Source organism: Tachysurus vachellii, chromosome 3 (assembly GCF_030014155.1).
Source record: "Tachysurus vachellii isolate PV-2020 chromosome 3, HZAU_Pvac_v1, whole genome shotgun sequence".
In the NCBI taxonomy this organism is placed as follows: Eukaryota; Metazoa; Chordata; class Actinopteri; order Siluriformes; family Bagridae; genus Tachysurus; species Tachysurus vachellii.
The window spans coordinates 2,917,741-2,930,240 of record NC_083462.1 but is presented as its reverse complement, the minus strand read 5'-3'; the positions used below and the strand labels follow the sequence as shown (position 1 = coordinate 2,930,240).

Here is a 12,500-nt window from a genome sequence, read left to right as displayed (position 1 = left end):
CTTGTTGACAGAGCCATACGCTCCTCGGCCGATCTCCCCCAGGTCCTTCAGGTCCTCCGCTGTGAAGTCACAGAGCTGCTCTGGAGAAATCTTTAACTTTCCTGATGATTCAATACTGTGTGTCCGCAAACGTTCTCTAAACACACACACACACACACACACACACACACACACACACACACACACAACTGTAAGAGAAAATTCTTTATACACATAACTCTGCAGTTCTCCAACAGCAGTGTTCACATTGAGCAGGTTTACTCTCATCATATATTGTCAATGTCACATAACTGGGTTCTAGAGTGTGTACACAGTCATTCTACAGCCTGGTTCTAATCCAAAGGCTGCACCTACAGCGTCGTACTCACATGTGAGGGTTCTGGAAGGGCGGAACCGCAGTGCTGAGGCTGAATCTCGTGGCTGATTTGATAGACGGATTGGCAAAATCTAACTTCAGTACTTTACGTTTACCTGACAGAGAGGAAGCACAGTAGCGTTACACACACACACACACACACACACACACACACACACACACACACACACACACACAAACACACAGTACAGATGTTCTTCCACAGTCTGAGTGATGAGATTTGGAAGATTTGATCACATCCACAGATGTTCAGGGAAGTCATGCACACCAGAGAGAGACAAACTCCAGATTTCCTAAAACTGACAGTAGTGCGGCTGCTAATCGCAGGTTTATATTAACGTCCTCATTCTAACACCTCATGTTTCTATAGCAACAGCTCCATCACAGCTTCATCACCATATTTACATGGTGAAGCTTTCTGTAAGGAGATGTTTATTTACCATATATGGAGTTAGTTAAATGTAACTAGTAATGGATTAAAATGTACAGCGTCACCATGGTAACACACCACCCTGTGATTGGTTACTGATCCGAGTAAAAATCCTCGTTTCCGATTGGCTGATTTCAGGTGCGCATTCTCATACGCTGTAGTCGACGTGACTAAAACGCAGCCCCAGAAGACGGGCAGCTTTAGGAAACCTGGAGTATGGAGATGAAACCCTGAGACTGACATGCACGGACCTCTCAGCTTCCACATTCTCACCCTGAAGATAAACCCAAGCTCGTCATCCTGCACACTTACCTGTGTGTAATACGCTAAAGTTTAGGGGTGAAAATGTTAAACGTGAATCACTGAAACATGTGAATCACATCCTGGAGATCATCTTCCTGTTAATTACACAGCTGATCCACTGTAAACAGCAGAGCTCATAGAGTTAAACCTTACAGAGCAAGAGCTCAGGCAGGCTACAGACCCAAAAAACTAGCGCTCCGCTGTGATCTACAGGGAAGTTTAGGAGTTAGAATTGATGTCATGGGATCACGTCTGTGATTGATCGACTGAAAGTAAGTGTCGACGTTTTTGACACCAGGAGGCACGTCACTCGACGACCTTGAACAAAAAAGTCAAAAATTGACACCCTATAACGTTCTGAATCGGTAATAAAATCAGCTCAGTAACCGATCTGTTCATTCCTCAACAAAAAAACATTTGTTTCTATACAAATAAATAAACTAACAAACACTGGTACTGTGTTGAATTAAAACAATAAAACAGTGACAGATTAAATAAAAACCCTCTCACAGACAGAAAGGTTCCACCTCGGAGTAGAAGAATGCGCTTTTGTTTTCTTTCTTCCCTCCTAAAGCCACCACAAGAATGTGAATCTGATGAAAAAGCGCTCGCCGTTCCCTGAAAGTTCCCTGAAAGTTCCCTGTCCTGACAAGTCCCAGTGATGCTCGTGCCAAAAAGATCTGATTCAGCTCCAAAATCAAGACACAACACAAACCGAAAGGAGGAGGTAAAAAAATAAAATAAAAAAATCGCAAACCGCAGAAACTCCTAGGAAGAAGCTGCCTAAAGGAAAGAGCCACACAACAGCATGTGAGAGAACACGGATGATGGAGGTTACAGACAATACAGATAAAGTTCAGAGTAATCTACTGCTTTAACTGTTTAGAAGGACGGATCGCTGCGTCCAATCGCAGGCAGGCTGCATTGCTAGGGAACAGTGTGGAATAGGACGCGTCCTCTGACTACCCAGGAAAAAAAAGGGCTTTAAATCACAGTATAGTGCAGAAGTATTCACCCCCCTCTTTGAACATTTCCACATGTTATGATGTTACAACCTGGAAGTGTAATGAGCTTCACTGGGCTTATATATATATAAAATAATAATCTAAATGTCTGTTCAAACTGGACACGTCACATCAAGGGATAACGATCAACAGCAGACCGTAATGACACAAAGGTTGATTCATTCCTCCCTCCAACAGATATCTTAACCTCAGGCATCGTTAGGAGTCAATTACAGCAGGTCACTTTTTCACATGAGCAAAACCTGACATTCTGTTCAGCTTTAGTCTTAAAAAGTGCTAAATAGTGGGCGGAGTCAAAGCTAGCGGATTAATTAGCACCTGCAGTGTGATTTCCCACCACCACTATCACCATATACACCACACACACACACACACACACACACACACACACACCATTACCCCCCCAACACACACACACACATACACACACAGACCCTCAGTTCAACTCCCAGGGATCACCCATGAGGAGACAGAAACAGTGGGTGTGGCTTACTTTGGACAGCTCCAAACAGGTTAATCTGAAATCCTGCTGACAAGAAAAACAACAACACACACACACACACACACACACGTTTACTAGACAGGGAGTCTGTTAAATGTGAATCCACTGGCAGCGTAGGAGTTTTATAAAAAAAAATTAAGGTATTAAAGAAGATATAAAAAAAATTCTGCTGAAAAATTCAGATCTTTTGAAATAAGAAGCTGAAATAAGAAACATCTGAAGCTGGATAATCATCTCCTGCACCGGAGAATGACTCACTGGCACTGTAACTGTGTGTGCAGGTGGACACACAAACAAGAAATACACACAGACACACACAGGAAATACACACGCATGCACATAGTAGGGTGTAAACAATCAAACAAACAAGAAGAGGTTTGATAAGAAACCAGACGGGAAGTGATGAAAAGTGTGTGTGTGTGTGTGTGTGTGTGTGTGTGTGTGTGTGTGTGTGTGTGTTTGTGTATGTGTGTGCATGTGTCTGTATGGGTGTGGGTGTATGTGTGTGTATGTGTGCGATTCTGCAGGTCTCTCACCATGGTCCGACATCAAACGGGTCATGCGAGGGTTTTAGGGTCAAAGGTGAGAAGGAAAAAAAGTGTCATAGAAGTAAAATGCTTGGGTTAAAATGTCAAATCAGTAAATAAAATATTTAAAATTCCCGATTCCTGTGATATAACAGACAACAGACGAATAATTATTTACATCGACTTTCTACTAACCCATTACGATCATTCTCTATATATATTTAGGATAATTATATTCTATAATAATTCTACACACAGGTTTCATTGTTTCTCAACACGGTTACAGACGTTATGACGATTCTTAACGTATTTACCTCGAGTCAGATTATTTATGATAATCTCCAATAACTCCTGAGATATTTATGATCATCTCATCTTTAAGATCTGAAGACAATGCCACAACTTTACACACTCATTATTATTAATAATATTATTATTATATTTTTTATATTAATTATCAACATATAAAATCACAGATCGTATTTATAATTATTTTACTTAATTCATTCATTCTTCTTGTTTTTTAATCCTCAGACTAAATTAAACCAGTAATTAAACCCCGCCTCCTTACAATTTAGATCACCCCGTAAACCAATCAGAACGCTTTATGACCCAGATGTAACCAATCAGAGACAGATAAGATAATCGTCTATTTCTGGGTTCTGTATTAATCACGATTCTGGGTCCGTTATGCAAATGAGGGTAATTATAATAATAACTGACGTGGTGTTAGCCACCTCGGCTAACCGTTACCTCAGATTAACAGGTGTAGCCACAAAGCTAGCTCGCTGATTATCGTGTGATACGTCAAAAAAAAACAACAACACATAAATACGTCTCTAAATGAATACGGAATATGTTCCTGAGTTTGATTTAAATGCCGTCTAGATGCTGTGAGGTAAACAGCGCTAACTAAACCGGCTATCACCCAGTTAGCGTCTCGAAGCTAACCTGAGGTACCGGAAGAGGAGGGGGGGCACGGAGACATGGCGCCTGACATCTCTGTCCTATCTTTCTTCTCTCCTTCTGACTCCTTACCTTGCATGCTGCTCATGGTGGTGATGTGCTGGCAGTGGTGGGTCTGTGTGGAGGCGGCGGACAGGCCGCTGTTCAGGGCTGAGGGCGGCGGTGGTATCGCGGAGCTGCTGTTAGCACTGGGAGTAGCCATCATCGAGGCGAGCTCAACCTCCTCCTCCACCCCCACCACCCGGAGACCGCCGGGCTGCAGTGCAGAGACACGCACCGGGCGCGTCCGCAATCACAACACACCTCCTTAATAGTGCACTAGAGAGATTACACTGTAGGGGAGGACTACTGAATGTGCGCCATAACAGACCACACTACAGAGACTACACTGTAAATACTGTAGTGTAGAGACTGTACTATAGAGACTGTAGTGTAGAGACTGTACTGTAAATACTGTACTATAGAGACTGTAGTGTACAGACTGTACTGTAAATACTGTAGTGTAGAGACTGTACTATAGAGACTGTAGTGTAGAGACTACACTGTAAATACTGTAGTGTAGAGACTGTACTATAGAGACTGTAGTGTAGAGACTGTACTGTAAATACTGTAGTGTAGAGACTGTACTATAGAGACTGTAGTGTAGAGACTACACTGTAAATACTGTAGTGTAGAGACTGTACTATAGAGACTGTAGTGTAGAGACTGTACTGTAAATACTGTATTGTAGAGACTGTACTATAGAGACTGTAGTGTAGAGACTACACTGTAAATACTGTAGTGTAGAGACTGTACTATAGAGACTGTAGTGTAGAGACTACACTGTAAATACTGTAGTGTAGAGACTATAATGTAAATACTGTAGTGTAGAGACTGTAGTGTAGAGACTGTAGTGTAGAGACTACACTGTAAATACTGTAGTGTAGAGACTGTACTGTGGATACTGTAGTGTAGAGACTGTAGTGTAGAGACTACACTGTAAATACTGTAGTGTAGAGACTGTACTGTGGATACTGTACTGTGGATACTGTAATGTAGAGACTGTACTGTGGATACTGTACTATAGAGACTGTAGTGTAGAGACTGTACTGTAAATACTGTAGTGTACAGACTGTACTGTGGATACTGTAGTGTAGAGACTGTAGTGTAGAGACTGTACTGTGGATACTGTAGTAGAGACTGTACTGTAAATACTGTAGTGTAGAGACTGTAGTGTACAGACTGTACTGTGGATACTGTAGTGTAGAGACTGTAGTGTAGAGACTGTACTGTGGATACTGTAGTAGAGACTGTACTGTAAATACTGTAGTGTAGAGACTGTAGTGTAGAGACTGTACTGTGGATACTGTACTATGGATACTGTACTATAGAGACTAGTGTAGAGACTGTACTGTGGATACTGTACTATAGAGACTAGTGTAGAGACTGTAGTGTAAATACTGTACTGTAGAGACTGTACTGTGGATACTGTACTGTAGAGACTGTACTGTGGATACTGTAGTGTAGAGACTGTACTGTGGATACTGCACTATAGAGACTGTAGTGTAGAGACTGTACTGTGGATACTGTACTATAGAGACTAGTGTAGAGACTGTACTGTGGATACTGTACTATAGAGACTAGTGTAGAGACTGTAGTGTAAATACTGTACTGTAGAGACTGTACTGTGGATACTGTACTGTAGAGACTGTACTGTGGATACTGTAGTGTAGAGACTGTACTGTGGATACTGCACTATAGAGACTGTAGTGTAGAGACTGTACTGTAAATACTGTAGTGTAGAGACTGTACTGTGGATACTGTACTATAGAGACTAGTGTAGAGACTGTACTGTGGATACTGTACTATAGAGACTGTAGTGTAGAGACTGTACTGTGGATACTGTACTATAGAGACTGTAGTGTAGAGACTGTGCTGCAAATACTGTACTATAGAGACTGTAGTGTAGAGACTGTACTGTAAATACTGTAGTGTAGAGACTGTTCTGTGGATATCGTACTATAGAGACTGTAGTGTACAGACTATACTGTGGATACTGTGCTGTAAATACTGTACTATAGAGATTGTAGTGTAGAGACTGTACTGTAAATACTGTAGTGTAGAGACTGTTCTGTGGATACCATAATATAGAGACTGTAGTGTACAGACTGTACTGTGGATACTGTACTGTAAATACTGTAGTGTAGAGACTGTAGTGTAGAGACTGTACTGTGGATACTGTACTATAGAGACTGTAGTGTAGAGACTGTACTGTAAATGCTGTAGTGTAGAGACTGTACTGTGGATACTGTACTATAGAGACTAGTGTAGAGACTGTACTGTAAATACTGTAGTGTAGAGACTGAACTGTGGATACTGTACTATAGAGACTAGTGTAGAGACTGTACTGTAAATACTGTAGTGTAGAGACTGTACTGTAAATACTGTACTATAGAGACTGTAGTGTAGAGACTGTGCGGTGGATACTGTACTATAGAGACTAGTGTAGAGACTGTACTGTGGATACTGTACCATAGAGACTGTAGTGTAGAGACTGTACTGTGGATACTGTACTATAGAGACTGTAGTGTAGAGACTATACTGTAAATACTGTAGTGTAGAGACTGTACTGTGGATACTGTACTGTGGATACTGTAATGTAGAGACTGTACTGTGGATACTGTACTATAGAGACTGTAGTGTAGAAACTGTACTGTAAATACTGTAGTGTAGAGACTGTACTGTGGATACTGTACTATAGAGACTAATGTAGAGACTGTACTGTGGATACTGTACTATAGAGACTGTAGTGTAGAGACTGTACTGTAAATACTGTAGTGTAGAGACTGTACTGTGGATACTGTACTATAGAGACTGTAGTGTAGAGACTGTGCAGTAAATACTGTACTATAGAGACTGTAGTGTAGAGACTGTACTGTAAATACTGTAGTGTAGAGACTGTTCTGTGGAGACCGTACTATAGAGACTGTAGTGTACAGACTGCACTGTGGATACTGTGCTGTAAATACTGTACTATAGAGACTGTAGTGTAGAGACTGTACTGTGGATACTGTACTATAGAGACTAGTGTAGAGACTGTACTGTGGATACTGTACTATAGAGACTAGTGTAGAGACTGCACTGTGGATACTGTACTATAGAGACTGTAGTGTAGAGATTGTACTGTGGATACTGTACTATAGAGACTGTACTGTGGATACTGTACTATAGAGACTGTAGTGTAGAGACTGTACTGTAAATGCTGTAGTGTAGAGACTGTACTGTGGATACTGTACTATAGAGACTGTAGTGTAGAGACTGTACTGTAAATGCTGTAGTGTAGAGACTGTACTGTGGATACTGTACTGTAAATGCTGTAGTGTAGAGACTGTACTGTGGATACTGTACTATAGAGACTAGTGTAGAGACTGTACTGTAAATACTGTACTATAGAGACTGTAGTGTAGAGACTATACTATAAATACTGTAGTGTAGAGACTGTACTGTGGATACTGTACTATAGAGACTAGTGTAGAGACTGTACTGTGGATACTGTACCATAGAGACTAGTGTAGAGACTGTACTGTGGATACTGTACTATAGAGACTAGTGTAGAGACTGTACTGTGGATACTGTACTATAGAGACTAGTGTAGAGACTGTACTGTGGATACTGTACCATAGAGATTGTAGTGTAGAGACTGTACTGTGGATACTGTACTATAGAGACTGTAGTGTAGAGACTGTACTGTAAATACTGTAGTGTAGAGACTTTACTGTGGATACTGTACTATATAGACTAATGTAGAGACTGTACTGTGACTGTACTTCTATCATCTGTTTTAAAATAAACAAAACAGATGATACAATAAAACAATAGAACATAGACAAAATCCGATTAAAATGCCTGGGAATAAAAATATGTTTTCAACTTCACTTTAAAAGTTGTACTGGAAGGTGCAAGGCGAATGTCCAGTGGAAGTTGGTTCCAGAGACGGGGCCGCAATAGAAAAAGCCCTATCACCCTTCGTTTTTAAGCGTGAACGAGGGACAACCAAGAGAGCTCTATCAGAAGATCTTAAAGATCTGGTGGATGAAGAAGGAATAAGATGATCTGTGAAATAAGATGTGGCTTGACCATTAAGAGCTTTAAAAACAAACAACAAGATTTTAAATTGAATTCTAAAATAGAGAGGAAGCCAATGAAGAGAGGCTAAAATTGGTGTAATGTGATCTGTTTTCTTTGCCCCGGTCAAGAGTCTCGCAGCTGCATTGTGTACCATCTGTAAGCGTGCAATGGATGACTGAGGAAGACCCAAATATAATGAATTACAGTAATCAAGGCGGGAGGTGATAAAAGCATGAATGACTTTCTCCAGGTCATTAAAAGTTAAAAAAGATTTCAGTCTCGAGATGATCCGTAACTGGTAAAAACTGTTCTTGACAACTGTATTAATCTGCTTAGTTAAGCAAAGTTCAGAGTCCAGAATGACACCAAGATTCCTAACCTGGGAGGAGACTGAGGGGAAATGCTTGCCAAGCTCGTTTATAAGACCACTTCTCAACTTAGGGGGGCCAAAGACGATTACTTCCGTTTTATTTTCATTTAGTCGAAGAAAGCTATTGGACAGCCATTTCTTGATGTCCCCAAGGCAGGCCAATAAGGGTTGAATGGTATCGCCAGCTTTCAATGGTATGTACAACTGGGTATCATCAGCATATAAATGAAATGAAACATTGTGTCTCCTAATAATGTCCCCCAAAGGTCGCATATATAAATTAAAAAGAAGTGGCCCTAAAATGGATCCTTGAGGCACTCCACAGGTAATAGGAGCAACAGATGAAAAAACTTACCTAACTCAACAGAAAAAGACCTCTAGACCTCTAGTGTAGAGACTGTAGTGTAGAGACTGTACTGTGGATACTGTACTATAGAGACTGTAGTGTAGAGACTGTACTGTGGATACTGTACTATAGAGACTGTAGTGTATAGATTACACTGTAAATACTGTAGTGTAGAGACTACTATGGATACTGTACTATAGAGACTGTAGTGTATAGACTACACTGTAAATACTGTAGTGTAGATACTGTAGTGTAGAGACTGTACTGTGGATACTGTACTATAGAGACTGCAGAGTAGAGACTATAGTGCAGATACTGTACTGTAGAGACTGTACTGTAGACTGTAGTGTAGATACTGTAGTGTAGAGACTGTACTGTGGATACTGTAGTGTAGAGACTGTACTATAGACTGTAGTGTAGAGACTATAGTGTAGATACTGTATTGTAGAGACTAGTGTAATGACTGACTGTACTGTGGATACTGTAGTGTAGAGACTATAGTGTAGAGACGTACTATAGAGACTGTAGTGTAGATACTCTAGTGTAGAGACGACAGTGTAGAGACTGTACTGTAGAGACTACACTGTAGATACTGTACTGTAGATACTGCATTATAGAGAGTACACTATAGAGACCACACTACAGGGACTACAATGTAGAGGATGCACTGTAGATACTGTACTGTAGAGACTGCATTAAAAAGAGTATAATATAGAGACTGCACTGTAGAGACTGCATTATAAAGAGTACACTAGAGAGACTGCATTATAGAGAGTATATTAAAGGGACTGCACTGTAGAGACTGCGTTAAAAAGAGTACACTATAGAGATTGAACTGTAGAGACTGCATTATAAAGAGTACACTATAGAGACTGCATTATAAAGAGTACACTATAGAGACTGCATTAAAAAGAGTATAATATAGAGACTGCACTGTAGAGACTGCATTATAGAGTACATTAAAGGGACAGCACTGAAGAGACTGCATTAAGGAGAGTAAACTATAGAGACTACATTATAAAGAGTACACTATAGAGACTGCATTATAAAGAGTAAACTATAGAGACTACATTATAAAGAGTAAACTATAGAGACTACATTGTAAAGAGTAAACTATAGAGACTACATTATAAAGCGTACACTATAGAGACTGCATTATAAACAGTACACTATAGAGACTGCATTATAAAGAGTAAACTATAGAGACTACATTATAAAGAGTACACTATAGAGACTGCATTATAAACAGTACACTATAGAGACTGCATTATAAACAGTACACTATAGAGACTGCATTATAAAGAGTACACTATAGAGACTACATTATAAAGCGTACACTATAGAGACTGCATTATAAAGAGTAAACTATAGAGACTACATTATAAAGAGTACACTATAGAGACTGCATTATAAACAGTACACTATAGAGACTGCATTATAAACAGTACACTATAGAGACTACATTATAAAGAGTACACTATAGAGACTGCATTATAAAGAGTACACTATAGAGACTACATTATAAACAGTACACTATAGAGACTGCATTATAAACAGTACACTATAGAGACTGCATTATAAACAGTACACTATAGAGACTGCATTATAAACAGTACACTATAGAGACTGCATTATAAAGAGTACACTATAGAGACTACATTATAAACAGTACACTATAGAGACTACATTATAAAGAGTATAATATAGAGACTGCACTGTAGAGACTGCATTATAGAGAGTACATTAAAGGGACAGCACTGAAGAGACTGCATTAAGGAGAGTAAACTATAGAGACTACATTATAAAGAGTACACTATAGAGACTACATTATAAACAGTACACTATAGAGACTGCATTATAGAGAGTACATTAAAGGGACAGCACTGAAGAGACTGCATTAAGGAGAGTAAACTATAGAGACTACATTATAAAGAGTACACTATAGAGACTGCATTATAAAGAGTAAACTATAGAGACTACATTATAAACAGTACACTATAGAGACTGCATTATAAACAGTACACTATAGAGACTACATTATAAAGAGTAAACTATAGAGACTACATTATAAAGAGTACACTATAGAGACTACATTATAAAGAGTACACTATAGAGACTACATTATAAAGAGTACACTATAGAGACTGCATTATAAACAGTACACTATAAAGACTGCATTATAAAGAGTAAACTATAGAGACTACATTATAAAGAGTAAACTATAGAGACTACATTATAAAGAGTAAACTATAGAGACTACATTATAAAGCGTACACTATAGAGACTGCATTATAAACAGTACACTATAGAGACTACATTATAAAGAGTAAACTATAGAGACTACATTATAAAGAGTAAACTATAGAGACTACATTGTAAAGAGTAAACTATAGAGACTACATTATAAAGAGTACACTATAGAGACTACATTATAAAGAGTAAACTATAGAGACTACATTATAAAGAGTAAACTATAGAGACTACATTATAAAGAGTACACTATAGAGACTACATTATAAAGCGTACACTATAGAGACTGCATTATAAACAGTACACTATAGAGACTGCATTATAAACAGTACACTATAGAGACTACATTATAAAGAGTACACTATAGAGACTACATTATAAAGAGTACACTATAGAGACTACATTATAAAGAGTACACTATAGAGACTGCATTATAAACAGTACACTATAGAGACTACATTATAAAGAGTAAACTATAGAGACTACATTATAAAGAGTACACTATAGAGACTACATTATAAAGAGTACACTATAGAGACTACATTATAAAGCGTACACTATAGAGACTGCATTATAAAGAGTAAACTATAGAGACTGCATTATAAACAGTACACTATAGAGACTGCATTATAAACAGTACACTATAGAGACTACATTATAAACAGTACACTATAGAGACTGCATTATAAAGAGTACACTATAGAGACTACATTATAAAGCGTACACTATAGAGACTACATTATAAAGAGTAAACTATAGAGACTACATTATAAAGCGTACACTATAGAGACTACATTATAAACAGTACACTATAGAGACTGCATTATAAAGAGTACACTATAGAGACTACATTATAAAGAGTACACTATAGAGACTACATTATAAAGAGTAAACTATAGAGACTACATTATAAAGAGTACACTATAGAGACTACATTATAAAGAGTACACTATAGAGACTGCATTATAAAGAGTACACTATAGAGACTACATTATAAACAGTACACTATAGAGACTGCATTATAAACAGTACACTATAAAGACTGCATTATAAAGAGTAAACTATAGAGACTACATTATAAAGAGTAAACTATAGAGACTACATTATAAAGAGTAAACTATAGAGACTACATTATAAAGCGTACACTATAGAGACTGCATTATAAAGAGTAAACTATAGAGACTACATTATAAAGAGTAAACTATAGAGACTACATTATAAAGAGTAAACTATAGAGACTACATTATAAAGAGTAAACTATAGAGACTACATTGTAAAGAGTAAACTATAGAGACTAC

At 38.4% G+C, this 12,500-nt stretch overlaps 2 protein-coding genes across 6 annotated transcripts in view; one reads left to right on the top strand and one right to left on the bottom strand.

Moving 5' to 3' along the window:
• The window catches only part of map2k4a (mitogen-activated protein kinase kinase 4a), a 14,187-nt gene extending 9,802 nt beyond the window's left edge, over nucleotides 1-4,385 (bottom strand). Inside the window, exons 1-4 of one of the 5 annotated variants that reach the window (XM_060865315.1) lie at nucleotides 4,202-4,385; nucleotides 2,628-2,663; nucleotides 369-471; nucleotides 1-136 (exon numbers count right to left, since the gene is read on the bottom strand). The exon at nucleotides 1-136 is cut by the window's left edge and continues 39 nt beyond it. In XM_060865315.1, the coding sequence (XP_060721298.1) occupies nucleotides 1-136; nucleotides 369-471; nucleotides 2,628-2,663; nucleotides 4,202-4,334 (408 nt within the window). In that variant the 5' untranslated portion in view covers nucleotides 4,335-4,385. Of the gene's footprint in view, nucleotides 137-368; nucleotides 472-2,627; nucleotides 2,664-3,172; nucleotides 3,539-4,201 lie in introns of those variants that run through there. The other 4 variants (XM_060865316.1, XM_060865317.1, XM_060865318.1 and 1 more) reach the window with 4 other exon arrangements.
• jmjd8 (jumonji domain containing 8) overlaps nucleotides 1-12,500 on the top strand; it is a 417,822-nt gene that overhangs the window by 343,766 nt on the left and 61,556 nt on the right. The gene's annotated exons all lie outside the window — the stretch shown is intronic.